The following is a 20,448-nucleotide window of genomic DNA, read 5'->3' as shown; positions in this document are numbered from 1 at the left end:
TAAACAACAAGATTATTTTTGAGGCAAAAAAAGCCTCAAAAATAATCTTAGAAACAAACCAAGCAAAACAAAACAAAAAAAATAACCCCCCCCAAAAAAAAATAACAACAAAAAAACAACAAAACAAAAAACAAAAATAACAACAAAAAAACTGAAAAAACAAAACAAAAAAACAACAAAAAAACTGAAAAAACAACAAAAAAAACCAAAAAAAAAAACCTAAACCTAACTAAAAAAAACTAAACAACAAGATTATTTTTGAGGCAAAAAAAGCCTCAAAAATAATCTTAGAAACAAACCAAGCAAAACAAAACAAAAAAAAATAACAACAAAAAACAACAAAACAAAAAACAAAAATAACAAAAAAAACCTGAAAAAAACAAAACAAAAATAACAACAAAAAAAGAAAAAAACAAAACAAAAATAACAACAAAAAAACGAAAAACAAACAAAAAAAACAAAAAAAAAACCCCTAAACCTAACTAAAAAAAAACTAAACAACAAGATTATTTTTGAGGCAAAAAAAGCCTAAAAAATAATCTTAGAAACAAACCAAGCAAAACAAAACAAAAAAAAACAACAAAACAAAACAAAAAACAAAAATAACAACAAAAAACAACAAAACAAAAAACAAAAATAACAACAAAAAACTGAAAAAAACAAAACAAAAATAACAACAAAAACGAAAAAACAACAAAAAAAAACCAAACAAAAAACCTAAACCTAACTAAAAAAAACTAAACAAGAAAAAAAAAACAACAAATACAGCAGATTTAACACACATCCTTCTTGCTGTAGTTAACAGCAAAAAAAAAATCATCAAACCAGAGGAAGGACTACTTTCATCTGACACGAGCTGTTCCTCTCCCTCTCTAATGGTTACAGTTTGGATCGAACTGAATGAACAGGTTATGGAAACATAACATAAATAACAGGCTGGGTTAAAGTGAGGGAGGAGAGATTGCAGTCAAGACAATTTTGACGCTGACTGCTGGTGGGACAATCACTCAAGTCTCTTAACCACAATGAGCCAATATGCTGCCTTTAGAAACTGTGAAATCAAATGAAAACTCACACTTTTAAGTTGAGTATTCAGGATGTCTCAGGGGGCCACCATAGCGTTTTCAGGGGGTTGGTAATTCCTCTTTAAAAGAGGTAATATATATGGGGAATAATACTTTCTGCTCTCACTTCAAAATGTAATGTAGTCAAAAATTAACTACATTACTGTCTCAAAAAATATAACACAAAGTAATTACCAGTGAACATGAGCAAGTCTTTTGTCAGTTGCCCTGGTTACAGCATTTGGGTTGTTTGCAAGTTGCCACTGCCTACTCCACAGAGCATAGCTTCTACTTCTGCAACCTCTGGCCTAAAAAGCAGGCCAACTAAAACATAACTTCCACCTCTCTGCAACCTCTGGCCAAAAAAAAGGGAAAAAAAGCCAACTGCATCTTCAAGTCCGCAACGTCTCGCTTCTTTATCAAGCTCCTCTGACATCGTATCTTCTACCTCTGCAACCTCTGGCCAAAAAAAAAAGGCCAACTGCATCTTCATGTCATCAACCTCCTCTGGGTTCTGTAAGTATGTCAAACCACCCATGTGAAATGTTAAAATTCTCTGAACTTAAACTGAATCAACTCAGTACCTTTACATGTTAGAAAAAGTCAAATTATTATGTTAGTCTGACTTAAAGTGGAGTTTTAAAATACATGTAAACATGATAGTAAGACTGAAATCGTATCAAGTTGAACTTCTCAAAGTTGGACTAACACACAGATAAAATACTCGGATTTACACTTTCATGTATGCGTGTCAACCGGACCCGAACCGGCCCAGGCGTTCTGTGCTTGCTCTTATTTGCTGCTTCGGGCTCTGACCCAGAATCTTCAAATCTTAAAAAAAAAAAATATTTTTTACAGTGAAGGTCCAGTCGCAGCTGGCTAAAAGGGGCATATCACCACCCATTATAGCAGAGTGGGACATTCCTCCATCAATAAATAGTTTCTCCCTCTGTGTTTGTATACTGGGACAAGGGCAGTAGTCCTATTAAATGGCCTAATCGAGATTTAACCACAGCTCCACTTAACTCTTTGAATCCTGGAGCAGCATCACTTTTTTGTGCCACTTTCAAAGATCTGTCACAAATATTTTCTTGGGGAAAAGGCAGTCAGAAACTTGATAAAGAATGTTCCTTGAATTAGTGAGTTTAAAATCTAATTTTAAACTTTTCTGGTAATTTCTTCATTTGTTACTCATTTTCTCTCTTCCCACGTTTTTAAAGAAATAAAGCCAAGTTTCTCAGGTTGTAAAGGGTTAACTGTGCATGTAAACGTACTGACTGTATCAAAGTCAGTAGAACATCATAATGCTCCTGACTCCACTTCCCTGCTAGCCATTCTTGAACAACCTCAAGAAAATTAGTCTCGCTCACAAAATATTCATCTCCTCTCCTTACAGACTGTATTATCCTCGAGCTGCTCCTCAGTCTGGAAAAGCTGCAGGTCTTTGTGCTCTCTGAAACCCAAACAAAACTCAGGTTGCTGCTCAACAATATCCAGAGTCAAGGTAAGTAGTTCTCCTCCAGTACTGACATCTGGCTGAACAAACACCTGCCTCACCTGTCAGTCATATGGCAGTTTGTTAGAGCCTGTTTCTGACCTCTGCTAACTCCTTTAACACTTCAGGTTTTGCTTCTATGACCATGACAGCTGCAGTCCTCCTGCTCTGCTGATACCTGTATCAGCTCTTCTCCTCTGCTGTGAAGCGCCCTGACTCTTGTTCCTGAGTATTGTGACTTGCAGGAGCTTCGTGCAGCTCCTCACAACCGGAGCTCACAAAGCGGCTGCTCTGCCGGCCTGCTGTTTAAATTAAAAAAAAATAAAATTAAAATAAAAAAAAATCCCCTCCAAGAATCGCCACCTTAACGTGGTGGAGGGGTTTGCGTGTCCCTGTGATCCTGGGAGCTGAGCTGTCGGGGGCATTACCTCCTGGTAGGGTCTCCAAACGCAAAGTGTTCCTAGGGGAGGGGCCAGACTAAGAGCGATTCACTGATAATAAGAATAGCAAACTCCAAAAGGGCCAGAAATTGTCAATAAAACAAATTATTATTAAATTTTAACTGTTTACGATTCTGATTATTAGCATTATTATTATTAAGCATGCATGCACTAAAGAATTTAATTATGTTAATCTTTTTTAAGCATAGTAATGATTCATTGTGTTTAAATATTTCACATTAAAAAGGGGAGAAATACCGATTGGAAATGTCTGACTGCAGAGTAAGTCCTTTTGTTTGGCTTTCAGTGTAAAATTAAACCCTTTTACACCTCAGCAATTGGCTTGATATCTTTCAATAACACGGGTAAAAGGCAATGAGCAACGAAAGAAGAAATGAAAAAAAAGAAAAAAAAATATGCAAGAAATGAGTCAAAAGAACAAGAAATTTACCTTAAATTAGTAAGAAAAGAATGAAAAGAAAGAAAGAAAAGAAAAGAAAGAAAGGGGGTGAGCAAGACGAAAATGACCCAAGCATATACAAGAAATTAGTAAAAAAAAAAAAAAATTAAAAAAGGAAGAAAAAATGTGCAAGAAATTGGTAAAAGTACAAGAAAATGAACTTAAATAAGTACAAGAAAAGTGGAGAGTTTCTTACCAAAATGCCCATTGCCTTTTTCCCATGTTTAAAGATATTGCACCAATTTGCTCAGGGATCAAAGGTATAAGTTATATACTTGTTGAAGGCCTCTGAAAGCACCACAAGAGAAGCTATATTAACCCAAGTTTCAAAGGTTTCACTGCTGTGGTCCTTTACCTTTTTGAAACATAAGCAAATTGGCTTGATTTAGAAAAAAAAAAACAAACAATGCAAGCCAGACTGAACTAAAGATGAATTAAGAAATTGCAAGAAACTGGTAAAAAGAACAAGAAAATTACCTCAAAATTATTATTTAAAAAAATAATAACTACAAAGAAGCAAGCATGACTTGAAAAAAGTGCTTACAATTCTGATTTTTTTTATTTATAGTTTTTTACAATTATAATTTCAGCATTTTCCCTAACTTGCTAAACAGTAGTTTTCTAAATCTACTCATTTCTTGCAATTAGAAGAACATCTCTTACCAAGTTGCTCATTGCCTTTTTTTATCCCATGGTTTGAAATAAATTGCACCAATTTTCTCAGATTAATTTTTGGTTAGTAGGTTATTAAGGTTAGTAAAATTGATAGAATTTGTTATGTTTTCATAGAGATAATGATGCCAGAGAACATATTTTTATGCACACACATGCTTTTTTAATTTTCCCCCTGAATGAGCAATGAGCATCATGACCTGTGCGTAAAATAAAATAAAGTAAAATAAAACAAAATTACATAAAGGAAATAAAGGAGTAAATGTATTATTATTATTAGAAATTGGTTTGATTATTTAAAAAACACAGGAATGAGAAATTTAGCAAGAAAAGTCCTGCAAATTGCAAAAAAAACAATAGAATTAGAATTTTTTAAAAAAGTTCAGATATTTCTGGACAACTTTGTTTAAATTATGATTATATATTTAAAAATATTTTTATAGTATCATTATAATTTTTAGGCAGTTCAGGTCAATTCCTTGTTTTTTTAATACTTCTTATAGTATAGTAGAAGTATTAGAAGTATTTTTTTAATACTTCAAAGTTTCTTATTGCCTTCTTCCCAGGTTTTTTAATTTATTTTATTTTTTTAAGAAAATCCATTAAGGCCACAACATCATCACATTATACTGTAGTACTAAAATACATTAGCCGACCTATTATGCATAGTTTTTACTCTGTGTTGCTCATATGTGCAAGTAGGCGGCCCCGCTGACTGTGCAATTGTCCGTGGACTAGCCACAGAAACATCAGTTCGTCACTGTTTTCTTTGCGTTTGGTGTTGTGCACCTGGAACACTTGGATATCAGAAATTTCAGCTGGGAAATTCTGGCCTCCGACTTTGAAAGGAACGCAGCATAAGTCTTCTCTTTGTTGGCTCTTGAGGACAGGTCCGGTCTGAACAGCTGTTGTTTTCATTCACGCGACACTTACCTGGTCGGTGAGCAGAGACGGTGGCAGCATCAGTCGGTCTGTTGATGCTCTGGTGAGGACATCCACCTGTTCAGCCCATCATTTGGCCCTCTCCTCTCAGCCATCAATCACTCTGCTCTCCATCCCCCCTCTAGCACCTCTAGTGAAGTGGGGCCACTGCCCTTTCCGCTGCTCTGCAACTGAGGAATGTGGCATGCAACAGACCCAGCACACACATACACACTGAGGGAGACATACCCCCAAAGGCCACATCATACAGCCCATTTATTGATGCAGAGCAGCATTTTTGAAGGCCCCACACTCAAACAGCCTCGTTGCCTTTTGCTCCTCAGGGTGAGCTGCTGAGTGGAGCCTTAGCAGATGTTGGAGTGGGTAGTGATGCAGAGACGGAGGGCTCTGCTCTGGTTTATTATATGATGCAGTATTTTTACCACATTAACCATATATTCTCACCTGCATTTGAGTTTTGATATTGTACATGTAATAGCTGTATGCCACATCATGCATATGCACTTGAATCTCGAGAAGCATCTTTAGATTTGAGCATCTGCACTCTTTCCGTCTTCCTCCTGCAACTGCTGCCCAACCGTTTCCCTCAAAATAAATTTTTGTGGTTACAGAAAACCTGTTGCATCTAGTTACAATGAGATGAGGAGCAAATGAATACTCTGATCCCGTTTGTGTCTTTGCTTCTTATTCCTAAAGATTATTGCTTGAAAACAAGATCCCCAGGTTTCACATTTGCTTCCACAATCTAGCACAAAACAATGCTTATAGGTACATGTGTTAACGTAACATAAATGCAAAGCACCATTTTTGTGAAAACAGATCACTGTTAGCGCTTTGAACTTACTGAAAATAATTTTGGAAAACCCACTGAAAGTACATATAACTAAGTTAGGTTTCCTTGTTTTTTCAAGTGTTAGCAACTTCAGTAAATCAAGTTGGTCTGACTTAACTTGATCATCACAAAGAGGATTTTGCAGTGATGAAGTTAGGGGATCAGTTCTGTTTTTTTAAACATGTTTAAGAATATACCGTATGACTGACTAGTTTGTCTGTGGCTTTATGTAGGCAAAGTCTTGTTTGACAAGTTAATTCAATATTTCCTTATTGCAGTCAGGTGGACATCTTTCCCATAAGTATTTTCACTTTTCTAATGTAAAATTTTCAGACGGTGCACTTTGTCACTGAGGTGAAGTCTTGTAATATTTTTAGAGAAGAATGAAGACAAATTGCTCCACTTCCTTTTTCTCTGCGTCCTCCTTGAACAGTTTCAGTTGTTTTCGTGCCTGCTCTCGTGCCTTTCTTTGTCTGTAACAATCTCAGATTCCAGATAGGATTAGTTTTACTGGACAACCAGGGACAAAGAACTACAGCTGAGTGTTTCTGCCTGCTGCCTGTCTCCCCAGCATGCTGTGAGAGGATGCTCACACACACACACACACACACACACACACACACACACACACACACATACACACACACACACATTTCTACACTCATACACAAAAGCTCATAGGTAAACTCACCACCTCCATAGACAAATCTGTATTTCACTAAAACTGTAAAAAGCAACATATTCACCTCAGACCTGCTGCTGCTAGCTTCACGTCAGCCTGTCAGCCCACAGATGCCCTTAATGATCCCTAACCCCTGTGACCTTTAACCCCTCAAGACCTCTCACAGTCGGGGTGTTATTCCCGCAAACTGCTCTCCACTCTTCCATTGTTTTAAAGTGCTTTCAAGCAAAAAGAAGGTATTGTATGAAAAGTATTTGCATGAATTATGATACTTAGGATACTAACGTTGAATTTTGAATTGGTACAAACACAGTGATCCGATTAAGTAAAGTCAGTAAATGATTTTGAATGCATGAGTAATCGATATACAATTACTCACCCTTGTCTTAGTGGGTAAAGTATTCATTTAAGTGGCCAAACAGGGACAGTATAGTTTGTTTTATATGGTTAGTTGGATGAGAGAGTGGTGATGATCCTCTTATCAGACTCCCTGCTTTTTTATTTTACTTTTTCATCTTTTTGCACTTTTTTTTTATCCCAGCTTGCATGTCATTCACATTATATTTGAGTTTGCACAGACACTGGGATGCCAGGGAAGAAAACTAAAGGAGGCCAGGCTGAAAACACAACAGCTTCATTCTGCAGTCGGGTGTCTTTTCTTTACTCTCAGCGGTGGGCGGCTCAGTCATGCTGGACTCCCTTTAGTGGATGACATGCACTGCAACTCCCATTCTCAAAAAAACACTGCAGTCCCATGCACAAACTCGAGACAAGAGCTCAGCAAGAGAAAGAAAAACTTTAATGTGGGTTTGCTTTGTTTCAAATTTGACTTGTTCCACGTATCAAGTGTTGACTTAAACTGTCCTGAGAATAACCAGCAAGAGTTTTCCCGCAAGATGCAATTAGTGTGGAAACAATACACTTACAACTTGAAATCCTGATCCTGTTTTTGTGTGTGTGTGTTTTGAGACAAGTTGTTTGTTTACTTAGCCACTGATTGCTGTATCCTATGTTAATATGAGTCAAAATTACCAGAAGAGGCTGAAGCTAAAAGCAACACCACGTGCCTCTGTGATTGCAAAGATGGTGTATAAACACTGGTGTGGTGAGCAGCTGCAGCCCCCCATGTTAGACGAGTTCACATACATTTTGCTAAGCATGCCAAATCAGAAATGTCTCCTGATCCAACCCAGACATTCCTCGTGCTGCCAGGCCTCTTCATCTCAGCAGAGGGCTGTCATTCACCTCTTTGTCTGTTCCAACTTACCTACATGTCTTTGTGTGTGTGTGTGTGTGTGTGTGTGTGTGTGTTTTGTGAGCATCTATTTAAAAATGCCTCCTTGTGATAATATACTGTATGGAAACATGATCTCACTCAGTCAGGCATGAGAGGAGTTCAGACTCCCCGTTTTCGACTTCTCCTCTCTCATATATTTTTGAGATAAAACCGTCACGGAGCACTCTATTTATCACTCTGTTGGGAAAACACTTCATCTGTTGCTGTAAAACTGTTGTTGGCTTGTATCAAATTACACATCAATACTTGAATATTGTGTAGTTTTGGGAAAGTGTGATTAAATATTTGGCAGCACTTTTTATAAATATTGAGATTGCGTTTGGTTTTTCGGGTATGATCTTACAATTGCATCACTATTAGTGACCTTTTAAAGAATACTTTACCCTCCAAATGAGTGTTTGTAAATCAATTACCAACACGCTCTCATTCCAACATACGTGTCTACGTATGATGTTTTAGGTATCCTTCTGCGTCAGCTGTTTACGCTCTGGGATACCGTTACCATGATGTCAACAAGTATGTCAAACAATCTGTTTACGAACTCTCAAACGACTCGTGCAGTAAAATCCAAGTCTCATTTATTCAGTTATATTCTCAGTTTGCCACAAACGACCACCCATTTTCATGGGAAACTGAACTGAAAGTAAAACTTATGGTCTCTTCAGGCCGGGCTCCATAGATAGAAACAGTAATTTTACCCTGCTGGCCTACTGCTGCCTTGATCAGGTAGTTTGTTTGAGTTATTGTGTGACTTTGGTGTTTTAATGGGTGAGTTAAGATTCACCAAAGTCACACATTCTTCATGAATTCAATGTCACATGGTTTGAGGAATTAATATGCAGATGGTCATTTGGGGGGTGAGGTATTCCTTTAACCTCATACTGTTCAGTTTACAACCTTGAAGTAGCTTTAAACCTGCAATAACTGATTTTTTGTGAATACAACATTGACTGTTACAGCTGATCTGACAAACATATGCTTATTTACACATCCAGCAGTTACAGAGGAATATTAATGTTCATTTGATGTTGTGTTTCTGGCCACCTCTTGAATTTATGTTGCCTGGGTCCAGAACTTTGAAACTGCCCTCTCCGCCGAGTTCAAGTTGACTGATTCATCTGGCATTGTGACATGAAGCAGCTGTTTCTCAGTTAAAATAAAAAACAACCAGTCAGCGCCATGGGCGGGGTTAATGCTGTTGTCAGGTGTTATAGAGTGGTGCACTGGAACCAGTGAGAAGTACTTACAACAAGGGCGAGCAAGATAAAATATATTTACGCTGCTCTTGAGGTTTGAAGTTGACATGTCTTCTGTATTACGCCCGACATAGTTTGTTTTCGCTTCACTCCACTCCACTTCGAAAACTTGCACAAAAAAACAAATATTTTGACATGACTATGCATCTACTTTTTGTGATCAAATGTTTATTGAAATTTTTGCAAGAAATGGAGGGGACCGTTAAAATAGCCAAAGTGCATGCCAAAGTGGGATGTAGCCAACAAAGCAAATTGTAATGTAAAAAAAACCTTCCCATCCCTCCAAATGTCCAAAGCTGGATCCCAGAAATAAAGATTAGTAATGGAACAATGCTAATTTCCTCCATCAAATAGTATCAACAGAAGTAGCGGACAATATACAGAAGCTGTATGTATACATTTGAAAAGATGTAACATCATAGATGTAATATATGTATAGTAATTAGACTGATAATTATACAATACCAGTTCAACTTAGATAGTTAAAACACAAATCATTACAATAAAGCACTTATTATGTGTAGTAGCTTTGAGAAACAAGTAATATTTTTTTTTTAATATGGAAAATATAGCTGAGCTGTGGAAAGCTCCAACTGCACCTGCAACTGCAAAATCCAGACAGACAGCAAGCCGTTCACTTACCGACAGCGCACATGTCGCTATGAGACCAACAAACAAGAGACGCTTTTCATACAGCTGTGCTTCTGTATATTACCTTGCATATATTTACGTCTACCTGTTTTGTGAGGTTTGAAAAGATTTGTAACTGAACAGACAAAAGATAGATTTTATGTACATAATTCCCTTGTACTTGTTTGTTTGTGTGTATGTGTGTGTGTGTATGTCTTCAGGAGTGCTTTAACGACCAATTTCTCACACACACACACACACACACACACACACACACACACACTCACTCACTCACACACTCCAGCCCTCCTCCTCCTCTCCCACACCCTCTCAATGTTCCTTCCTGTTTCCTGTTCCGCTGTCCACTGCACAGGAAGCCTGGTCGTGCTACTGAGCTGCGACAAAAACCCGTGAGTCACAGAGCCGTAAACTTTGCAAACATGCAGGAGAAAAAAAAACTGATATTCTGCTTTCTTTTCTGATCTCCATCTTTTCCCTCAAACATTGTTTTTCAAACAAACGGCTCACAGGGTCTTTAACTGTACACAAAGCCACATTTGTCCTCCATGTTTAACCACCTGCTGACTCTTGGCTTTACTATCTGTGAGTAAGCTCCGTCCTGCTGGGAGGTCTGCGGACTGTATGCACCTGCTGGCTCTGATGTAAGTCTGAGTCAGTCAGTAATACCAATAATTAAGTCTGATTTATGTCATGACTCACTGCTACATTCATCGTTGCTCTGAAGAATCTGTTTCATTATATCAAATTAAAACTTAAAATTCCATCAGCTGCCTGCATAACCTGTTATTTGCTGGTGTGAGGAGCTCGAGGTTGAAGGTTGTGACCCCCATCAAATGAGGGGGATTCTGCTTCGATGAGATCATGCCTGGTCAGTCGAGGGAAGTGACTTTTGATGCGCCTGACCTGAGGCCAGATTCAGAGTTCAAAGTTCATGTCATGAGAAACGACTCCCCCAGCCGAGGCCAACCTCCCAAAAAAAATGCACACCGCTCACTGGCTATCTGACACCAGAATGCAACCTGACCGACTTCTGACATGACCTTAACCATGTGCTCTGTCGGGCTGAGGGAGGTCAAGTTTAGAGGTCAAAATGGCTCTCTGTTGTGTTACGTCATCTGTTTCTAAGAGACATTTCTGAGATATTGGCAACAATTGCCTTTTTTTACGCAGAAATATAGCTATAAGGCCGCTACTAAATCCCTTCTTTATGTCGCCTTTGCATTTTTCCACAGAAACAAATGACAGCAGCATCATTCTGCTCCAGTTTGTGATTTTGGATAGCATTTGGCATCGTCAGTCATTGTTTTTGTAGACTTGCTTTTATGTGATATTGTCTTTTTTTATTTTCTTAATTTTGTGGTTTTATCACTCTTGTTCTTATTTTTTATCTGTATGAATTTAGGTTATAATAATTATAATAATAATAATTCATTTGTTTATCTATTTTTTATTAACACAACAGAGTCAGCCTCTCATGTGACATATAATATACAGGTTGGCAGCGCTTTCTGAATAATATTAACAGCATAGCATGGCAATAAAAATCATTTACTGACACTGGATCTTGTCCTCAGCTCGGAGGGTAAGGAGCTCCCCAATTCCATCGTTTTCCCTATTTGCAGACACTTTTGGCCACTGTTCTTCTTTCAGTTAGCTACTAACTGCTAAAAGCTGCTTTTTAAATATCATGTGGTCGGTTGAATCATAACACGCCATCAAAACATCACTCCTGTACCACCCATGGTCCCATTCTGCTAGCTGTCCTGTTTATACAGAGACCATTTCAGCGCTGTTACTACCTTCTGTGGCGGTTTAAATGCGAGACAACTCTGTCCCCCTACTCCAGATCATACCTCATATACAGAACAGCATCATAACAGTGCAGTATTCCCACCTTTAACAAGTAGTGTAACAGGGGCTAGTTATTTCTCATTTGTTTATGCTCATGTTTTTACTTGTTTTGATTAAAAAGTGTTTGCTTCTCTGATGTGCAACATTTATGGCAACACTCAACATTTGCTCTTAAAAAGAAACACAATGAAACAAAGATGTTTCTGCTGTCACAGCTCTTTTTGCAGTGACCATTACAGGCTTAAAGTAAATCCCTTCTTCATCTTCTAGACTGCCGTGCATAGTGTGTGTGTGTGTGTGTGTGTGTGTGTGTGTGTGTGTGTGTGTGTGTCCGTGTGTATGAGTGTGTCCATGCTTGCAGGAATGTCTGTCGACCAGGCCCTTTTATTAGGCTCATCCATACCACCACATTATAGGCTCCTGTAACCAGGCAACAGCAGGTTCTGGCTGGTTACCATGGCGAGCCCATTGAGTGACGTTTCTGGCCCTATTTGCCGCCTCTCTCCTCGTTGGAATGAGGGTCTTTTTAAAGGTGCCACCCCCCACACACACAACTCTCTCTACACACACATACGCTCACTTAACCCCTTGCTCACACACACACACACACACACACACACACACCCGGCGCTTCGTCACCCTGTGAGTGGTGACTAGAGGAGTGGAACTAACAATCCCACAAAAACATTTCACTGAGGCGGACCAGACTGGACCTTTCAGGGAGTGTCTTTGTGTAGAAAAACCCATACAGACCCAAAATAGGAACGCCTACTGTAGCCAGCTGTACTGGGAGCACTGGGCAGTGCTGACAAAATCACATATCACACTATTCATTATCTCATCTAGTCATTCCAGTCACTTAAAATTATCTAACAAGTTTGAGAAACTATATCTCAGCTCAGCTGCACTGAAGAAAGGGCAAATATGGTATTTAAACTATATTAGAATCCATAAGCATCAAAGTAGGATCAATTATTTTTATTATCAGTTTCTCTGTCAATTATTTTCTCAATGAATCAATTGTTTGTAATATATGTAAAGGGGATTTAGTGGAGTCTAGTGGCAGGGATTATAGATTGTAACAAGCTGAAACTTCTCCTGGTTAGAATTTCTTTAGTTTTCATCGTTCATGAGTGTCTACCGGGAGTCGAATTATCTGCAGAAGTCTCTTCCTCTCCAAAACAAACAGACCTGGTGATTTAAACCGCTAAAAACAGTGAATTAAGTCACTTAAGTTTCATGTTAGAAAAGCTGGTTGTTGTTTTTTTTCTGATGCTGCTTGTTGCAGAGGGTCTTCTAACTACGCCAGCTCATTCTATGGTAATGAAAATGCAATTGTTATTTTCAGGTGATTTTACATTCATTTATGCCAATATACCCCCAAATCCTGCACACTGGTCCTTTAAATGATTGGTAATTCATTTTTTGTTGATCAGAAAAAGCCAGGTTGATCCTTACTCCTGAGTTTGGTAAGCAAGACGCGACTATTGCACATTGTTTTATGGATTATGTGTCATGGTTTTATGTTTTTTTATGACTCCATCTCATTTCTACCATGCCTATGTATTTATATATTATTGGTGTAAGTTTCATTTTTGTTGTATGTGATTTATTATGTCTGAAGTTTATTGTAGCTGTTGTAGCACAATTACCCCAGCAAAAGTTTTCTATGAAAACAGTGAAGCATATCTCAACTTATTTCCTCTCATCTTGTTTTGTCTTATGATCAACTAATTGATTAATCGACTTACTGATTCAACTCAACATGAAAGATCATTTTTGACCTTGGATGTATTCAATATGTAGTTTATAATTATGGTATAATGTGACAGGCCCAACTCAAGCCACACTTACTAAACTTTTTCTTTTCTAGACCTTTTATCCAAAATCACATAGTCATCATGGAGTTTGCTGATTTAAATTTTACGACTACAACAAATTTGTAAGTGGCCCTTGAGTTGAGATTGTTTTGTCAAACTATTTTTTCCAAGACCAAGAAGGACTAGAAGAACTATGTAAGATGTACTATGTCAGAGTGACACAGCAACAGGCTACAAGTAATTTTCAACGGAAATCGGTGTTGGACACCCAACACTTGGTGCTGGGGAGGGGCGCGTAGTGCTGGCCTCAACCAAGCGTCAACCGATATGTTTTAGCTAGCACTGTACTAGCTTTATCTGCATTGCGATGCAGACGGGGACGCAATGGGGTGTTGAAATATGTTAAATCGGCCAAAAGCATAGATATTTTTATGGACCCAATGCAAACTTTAGATGACATCCAGGCTACGTGCTTTGTTGCATGTAGCAGACACAAGCCTGTGTCGAAATAACTCTGTTAGTTAGTGCTTTAGCAACACTTGAACTATTACTAAGCGATAATGTAGCTGGAGATGCTGTTGTGTTGTTGTGAGTTTTTGTGAAGTACAGCAACCATTTTATTGTCCCGTTCTTGATGCTATTTGACTTATTAATATGCTGTGGCTTTGCAAATTTTATGTCACTGGTCTTAAAGCAATAATATGCACTTTGTTTTGGTTGCAGTGCTGTTTATTAACCAAGTTTTAAGTAGATGTACTTGTTTTTCTTGCAATATTCTTCATTTAGTTGTGTTCTAAGTCCACTTGTTTTTTCATTTTGTGAAGTGAAATTCAATATGGGGCAATGTCTCTTATGGACCTGGGACTAATGACTCAGGAAAAATCTGGGCCCCATGGCTGGACCAGTGGGAACCACTGCCGTAGTAAATAGTACAATTACTACAGTGGATTAAAAATGATCATTTATTGATTCTGTGGGTCTCTTAAAGGGGTGCACAAGTCACACGCTCCCCGAACTGTATTCAGACTTTCTGCATAGCCATATTTTCAACTTTTAAGAGGGCATATGACCTGCTAAGATCCTTAAGTGACCAGCAAAACAAGTATGGATAAGCTTTTGTAATCCAGTCACAGTGTGAAATCAGAGTTACTCCTGGACTGAAATATCTTTTGTTTTTCTATTGTTGTCACACAACTTAAAGAGTCCTGTATATTTAATGCCTTTATCATAATATTGTAAATCATCCTCAGTGTGTCGATAAATGCGGTGTCCGTGACGCAGCTGTGGATAAACTAATTGCTTTAAAGTGATGATCTTTTGTGAGGAGCCCATCTATCTTAGCACCGCCCCTGTGGAGGGAGATGGCGTTGTGAGGATGGATGAATGCAGTGACTTGCGAGAAGACGATTCCAGCAACTTCACCATAGCTCTAATTTGGACGCCTTTCATTGACTGCGGACGAGAAGGGGTGGGGGTGGTCTGAAAGGGGTGGGGGTGGTGGGGGCTGTGCAGTATTGTGAGCTGAACAGCAGAGCCCCACTCTAGCTGAATGGGCATTGTCATCTGGATTTCTATGGCTAACCAAAATACTTTCTCCCGCCGTGGGGGTTTATGGATTCACGGTGGGAACAGCATGTATTACGCACAGCCACGGAGAGCTCTGCACACCATCTCAACTTTGTTTTCTGTAAGAACACACTTAACTTAAGATTTCAGTCAATATATTCACTTTAATCTTAATAAAATGACACAATATTGCATCTTCATATACACGAATGATGAATCATTACATCAAAAAACAGAAAAAAAAGTTTATTCCTAGGATGTTTGGAAAAGAGAAGACTTCCTGCAGTGATAATGATGAAAAACAAAAACAAAAAACGTTGCAGGTGTTCAGTGCAGTCGAATAACGGACTCTAACATTTCATGTCGTGACATACAGACCCCAGGCTCTCCGGGATCTACAGGTCCAAAATTAGACTTCAAAGTCGCCGCCACCAACTCATGAACAACACAAAAGCCTGTCCGAGATTTATTGGGGGCTTTACCATGTGTACACTTTTCTTCTCCTCGTTCTGTATTGGACATTGTTGGAGTCCTCAAACATGTCGGCGTAGCTCCACTAAAGGAAATGGGTCTTTGAATGTGTGGGAGTGCAATCATTCTCAGTTACTGTACAAGTTTGTGCTGATAGTGCACATCATGGCAAAACAACATCAGTGTATATATTCGATGGCGACAGTTCCTCTAGAAAAGAAAAAACTTTTCGGTTACAAACGGTAAACAATTCAAAATACTAATAATTTCAAAGACTTACAAAACCAGGTACCTAACAAAGATACTCCTTTTTGTCGTGAGCTACCTCTTGTGGTTGATAGTCTTTTTTTTTAATCTCCTGTAGATAGATACAAAAAGGATGTAGAGGATGTGTGAATTTGTGGTCCGAGCATATTAAAGGGCCAGTGTAAAAACAGCACATGTGCTTCCATTGATTTTCAAAGTTCAGATTTAAAAAAAAAAAAAAAAACTGCAGGTGCAAAGATAACGTCCGTCAAAAAACAGTTTTTCAAAAGGTCACTTTTGCGCACCACCTGCTGTGAGCCGCACAGCTACACATAATTCCTCTTATCATAGTCCCCGTTCGGCGTGGCTCTCTTGGTCGGTGCGTATTTTACAGAGTATCCAGAGTTCCCGCTGGAGGGGCAGGAGCAGCACAGCAGCGCTCCTCCGATCAGCAGCAGCGCTGAGGCCGCCCAGCCGATGTAGAGCGCAGCGCCGATCTCCCTCTTCTTGGATGCGGGCACCTGAGGGTTGTAAAAGTCCGATATGATGTTGTTGGCCATCCAGCAGAGAGGCACCAGCACGAACAGACCGCTGATGATGTAGATGACCCCTCCGGCGTTCACCACCCGGGCTTTAACGTTCTCAGCGCGGATACAATTGGTGCACTGCGCCCCCGCGATCACAACCATGAGCCCCAGCACGCCCATCACTGAGGAGATGATGGTGAGCGCTCGAGCCGCCTGCAGGTCGTGGGTGAGGGCGAGGACGGAATCGTGCACCTTGCACTGCATCTGACCCGTGCTCTGCACCACACACGACATCCACAAGCCGTCCCAAATTGTCTGAGCCACCACGATGTTGGCTTCGATGAAAGCCGTCACCTTCCACATGGGCAGCCCGCAGGACACCATCACCAGGAGCGAGCCAATTACGCACAGCGATAGTCCCAGGATCTCCAGTCCGGCCGACACCATTTTTGCTTTTTACCTTCACTGAAGTCCGTCAGAAACTTTTCAAACTCTCTCCTAATTTCTCCTCTTTGGGAGCAAGGTGTAGTTATGCTCTTTATCTCTTCGTCTTCGCCTCGATGTGCAGGAGCGTCAATCGTTAGTTGCGCATCACTCACCACATTTACTGGGAGATGTAAGAGACAGCAGCTCTGGGTCTCTTTGTTAGTGAGGGGATGTGAAAACAACTGGAATCACAGTAGCACCGAACCACGAATATGTGCGGGGCGGGGGTGTCTAAACTCGAGAAGAAACTTTCCTCCAATCAGCTGTCGCCGCATCCTCGGGGGACCAATGAAAACGCGGGGAAGTTGTGAGGCTGAATAAAGCGGTCCAGAGCGCATTGTGCGTTTGAACAGTTATTTACAATGAATAGAGGGGGCAGCAGCGGGGGTGAGGGCGCACGGGAGGTGTTTTAAGGGTATGGAGCAGCTGAACTGCAGTGGTTGGGTGAATCATGGCACTTGTTATTGATTTTTCAGACATGGAGGATAATGCCACTTGTCTGGTTGTGGTCATTTCACGCTCATTGTGATGTGTGTGAGGCTTTTAATTTGTTGTCTCAAAATGCCTGAAAAGAAGAAAGAAAAGAAAATTGCAAACATTTAAATGCATTTGAAGTTTTACAACCCATATATAAAACCTCCTGTTCATCTGCCGTTCTGTTTCCCTTTTCCGTTTCTACAGAATCATGAAATATGTTTTAAGGCTCCCTTTAATTTGAGAAATTTACCATCATACTGTTCAGAAAAAAAACAACAACATTTAGATTAGGCTATCTACAATAATTATTCTCATTCTTGAAATCAGGGTGCTTCTGTTTTTAATTTTATAATTTTACTTATTAACAAATAATGATGACAATACTACTACTACTACTACTAATGATAACAATAACATCAACAATTATAATAATCATTATTGTTATTGTTGTTGCTGCTGCCACTGTTGTTTATTATTTGATATTTACTTACTTTTACTTACAAATTTACACCAGAAATATCCAGGTGAGTGTCCTTCGAGGTTCTCATGAAGAAGCCTATTTAAGTTTCTAAATGAAATCTACATAGTCTGTAAGATTAGTCCAAAGTCATAAAAGTAAAAATCTTGCTTTGAAATAGGCCTAATTATTCAAGTTTTTCTTTTAAATTTTTATTAATTGACAATGTTTCATTTGCCTTTTGGTAGCATATCAATCCACATCATACCTTTCATTTTAATCATAGACTGTGTCTTATTGACAAAACCATGATATTTAAATATTTTATATTTAAACATTTATTTGAATGCCAAATAAATGTAGGCCAAGTGGAGCAAGAGAAAATTATCCTCTGAAAATAAAGTAGTATAGATATTGAAATATGGAAATACAGGGACTTAAAATTTTACAAAATGTAAATAGCCTGGTTAAAAATAGTACTTCCCACCATTGATTAGCAGATTGGGTCCAATTAATTTAAATGACCTACGGACACATTTTGGTCATAATATTGTATTCTGAAAAATAGCTTAAGTAAGCAAAATTTGACCTAAATCAACATAAAATATGAAGTTGTGCCAGCTAGAGTTTGTCTGTTTTCAGCTGACAATTCAAAGCCACATTTCCTATATCTCAACGGCAGGCCTACAGTAAACGCTTTCCACAGTTAGAGTCGACAGGGAAAAGCGCTCGTTACTGGACAACTCGTGTAAGAAACTGTAACACTCAAGCAGCCATGTTGGCTCTAGCAAGGAATAGTGTTTGGGGGGTCAGCCGTCCTGACCGTGGAGCCGTAATGGCGTCAGTGGCGCAGCGAGACAGCAGTTGGTGAAAAGCTTCAGGGACGAGGGCGGACTCACGAGGACGGTTTCCGGGTTTCCCTTCCTGGGCTGGGACAGCGGCAAGAGGCAAAAGCTCCTGTTGATTAACAGTAATTCTCAATTACGCGCAGGTAAGGCACTGCTCAGGGGTTTGTTGCTTGCTTGCTTGCTTGTTTGTTTTTTACTGAGTGTTTGAATGAGACGGAGCAGAGAGGAGCGGACACAGCGGAGAGGCAGCTGAAGCCTTGTTGGCAACATGACACCAGCCGCGGTAACAACTGTTGCTTGCTAAAGTTTGACATGTAACGTTAACAAAGTCTCAGTGCTGCTTTACACCCATATTCGGTTTATCAAAGGAGGTTTTAAAGAGGAAATCGTAGTTAAAAGGGCTACAGGCATCTGACGGGGTATTTACAAACAAAAATGTCTTTGTCCCAGTTGATGTTTGGTAAACTCAGTGTCTGTCAGACTGGGTGTGGTGGACATCAACTATTACAGAGGCCTTCACACACGTTTCAGTCTCCACTACCCCGTGTCTTAAGCATTTTTTTTAACATTATCTTAAATTATTTGACAGAAATGTTCAAGTAAATATTTACTCCTCCTCAGATTTTCATAACAGCTATGAGAAACCAAACATTTTTTCATGGCTTTGAGTTAATTTATTGTCCTTTTGTAATCAAAGCATTGACTTCCAGATATTAATTCCAGGCTGTAATCAAATTCTATCTGCCCAAAGATAAATCCTATTGAGTCTGATGGTCCTCTGACCTTTTCTCTCACGCCATCAGCTGATGGAAGTTTCATCCTGAGAAATATCTCAGCACCTTCTAAGTGGATTGGCACATATTTTTGTACAGAGATTCATATTTCCCAAAGGATGTATAATATCTTTTGCAATCTTCTGAGTTTTCCTCCAGCACCACCATGAGGTGGACATTTGTGGTTTTCAGAGAAATGTAGAGCCGTAAGGATTTATGGAATAATTGATCAGTTGTCAACTGTTAAATTAATTGCCAACTTATTTGGTAATTGATGGTTGGAATAGTTTCTTCAAGAAAGAACTTCTTCTTTCTTAAAATAAATATTTGAGGACTGGGTCTTGGGGTTTGAGAAACACTGATTATTTTTTTTAACCTTTTTTGGACATTTTATAGCTTAAACAACAATACAAACAACAGTAGGTTAATCAAGAAAACAATCAACAGACTAATCGACAAATTGTATTTTAACTGGCTAACTTAATGGTACTTATTTGCATATTTACAAATAAAAATGTCTTTGTCCCAGTTAATATTTGGTAAACTCAGCCAGTGTCTGTCAGACTGGGTGTGGTGGACTCCAGCTGTTGCCTTTACATAAGTTTCATTCTCCACTATTCTGTCACTGAAGCATTGTTTATATTCTCAATTAATTGACACAAATGTCCAAGTAAGTATTTACTCCTCTTTAGATTTTAATAACAGCTATGAGAGCCAAATATATCCTCTTTTTTCAGTGCTTTAGGGTCCATTTATTGTCCCAGTTCATACTTGATAACTGCAGGAAATCCCTACACTTCAGTGGGCCTAAATAATCCTAAATCAGCACCATATAAAATCTACATCGGACGGGCCATTCAAAGCATTGACTCCCAGAAATTTCCTGTAAATACCCCTTGTGTAACATTCCTGAACCGTGAAATCGCCTTCTAACATCCGATTAATCCTTGACCTTTGATTGTAAAGGCACATTTTCACAAAATAAATTTCATGTTTAGACAACTTCACAATAACAGTGGGAAACAATAACATATTCTCATTATGTGTCTGTCTAAGATGTGGCCGAGGGCCACTATTGAAGAATTATCATCCATCTTTGCTTGTGTTTTTGGCTCAGTGAAAACATGCATATTTC

General features: G+C 39.0%; 2 protein-coding genes across 3 annotated transcripts in view; one reads left to right on the top strand and one right to left on the bottom strand.

The window, feature by feature from the left end:
* Positions 1-15,172: 15,172 nt before the first annotated feature.
* cldn5a (claudin 5a) lies at positions 15,173-16,954 on the bottom strand. The gene has a single exon (XM_042488430.2). The coding sequence runs from the start codon at positions 16,717-16,719 to the stop codon at positions 16,072-16,074; it is 648 nt and encodes a 215-aa protein (XP_042344364.1). The 5' UTR covers positions 16,720-16,954; the 3' UTR covers positions 15,173-16,071.
* A 1,592-nt stretch (positions 16,955-18,546) lies between these two features.
* The window catches only part of LOC121943910 (septin-2), a 32,999-nt gene continuing 31,097 nt past the window's right edge, over positions 18,547-20,448 (top strand). The window contains exon 1 of one of the 2 annotated variants that reach the window (XM_042487511.2): positions 18,547-18,683. The gene's annotated coding sequence lies outside the window, so the exon portion shown is untranslated. The remainder of the gene's footprint in view (positions 18,684-20,448) is intronic. The other variant, XM_042487510.2, reaches the window with a different exon arrangement.

This window comes from Plectropomus leopardus, chromosome 4 (assembly GCF_026936395.1).
Source record: "Plectropomus leopardus strain MGB_pleo_1.0 chromosome 4, ASM2693639v1, whole genome shotgun sequence".
Lineage (NCBI taxonomy): Eukaryota > Metazoa > Chordata > Actinopteri > Perciformes > Serranidae > Plectropomus > Plectropomus leopardus.
Note: the sequence above shows the minus strand (reverse complement) of the source record. Positions and strands in the feature narration are given on the sequence as shown.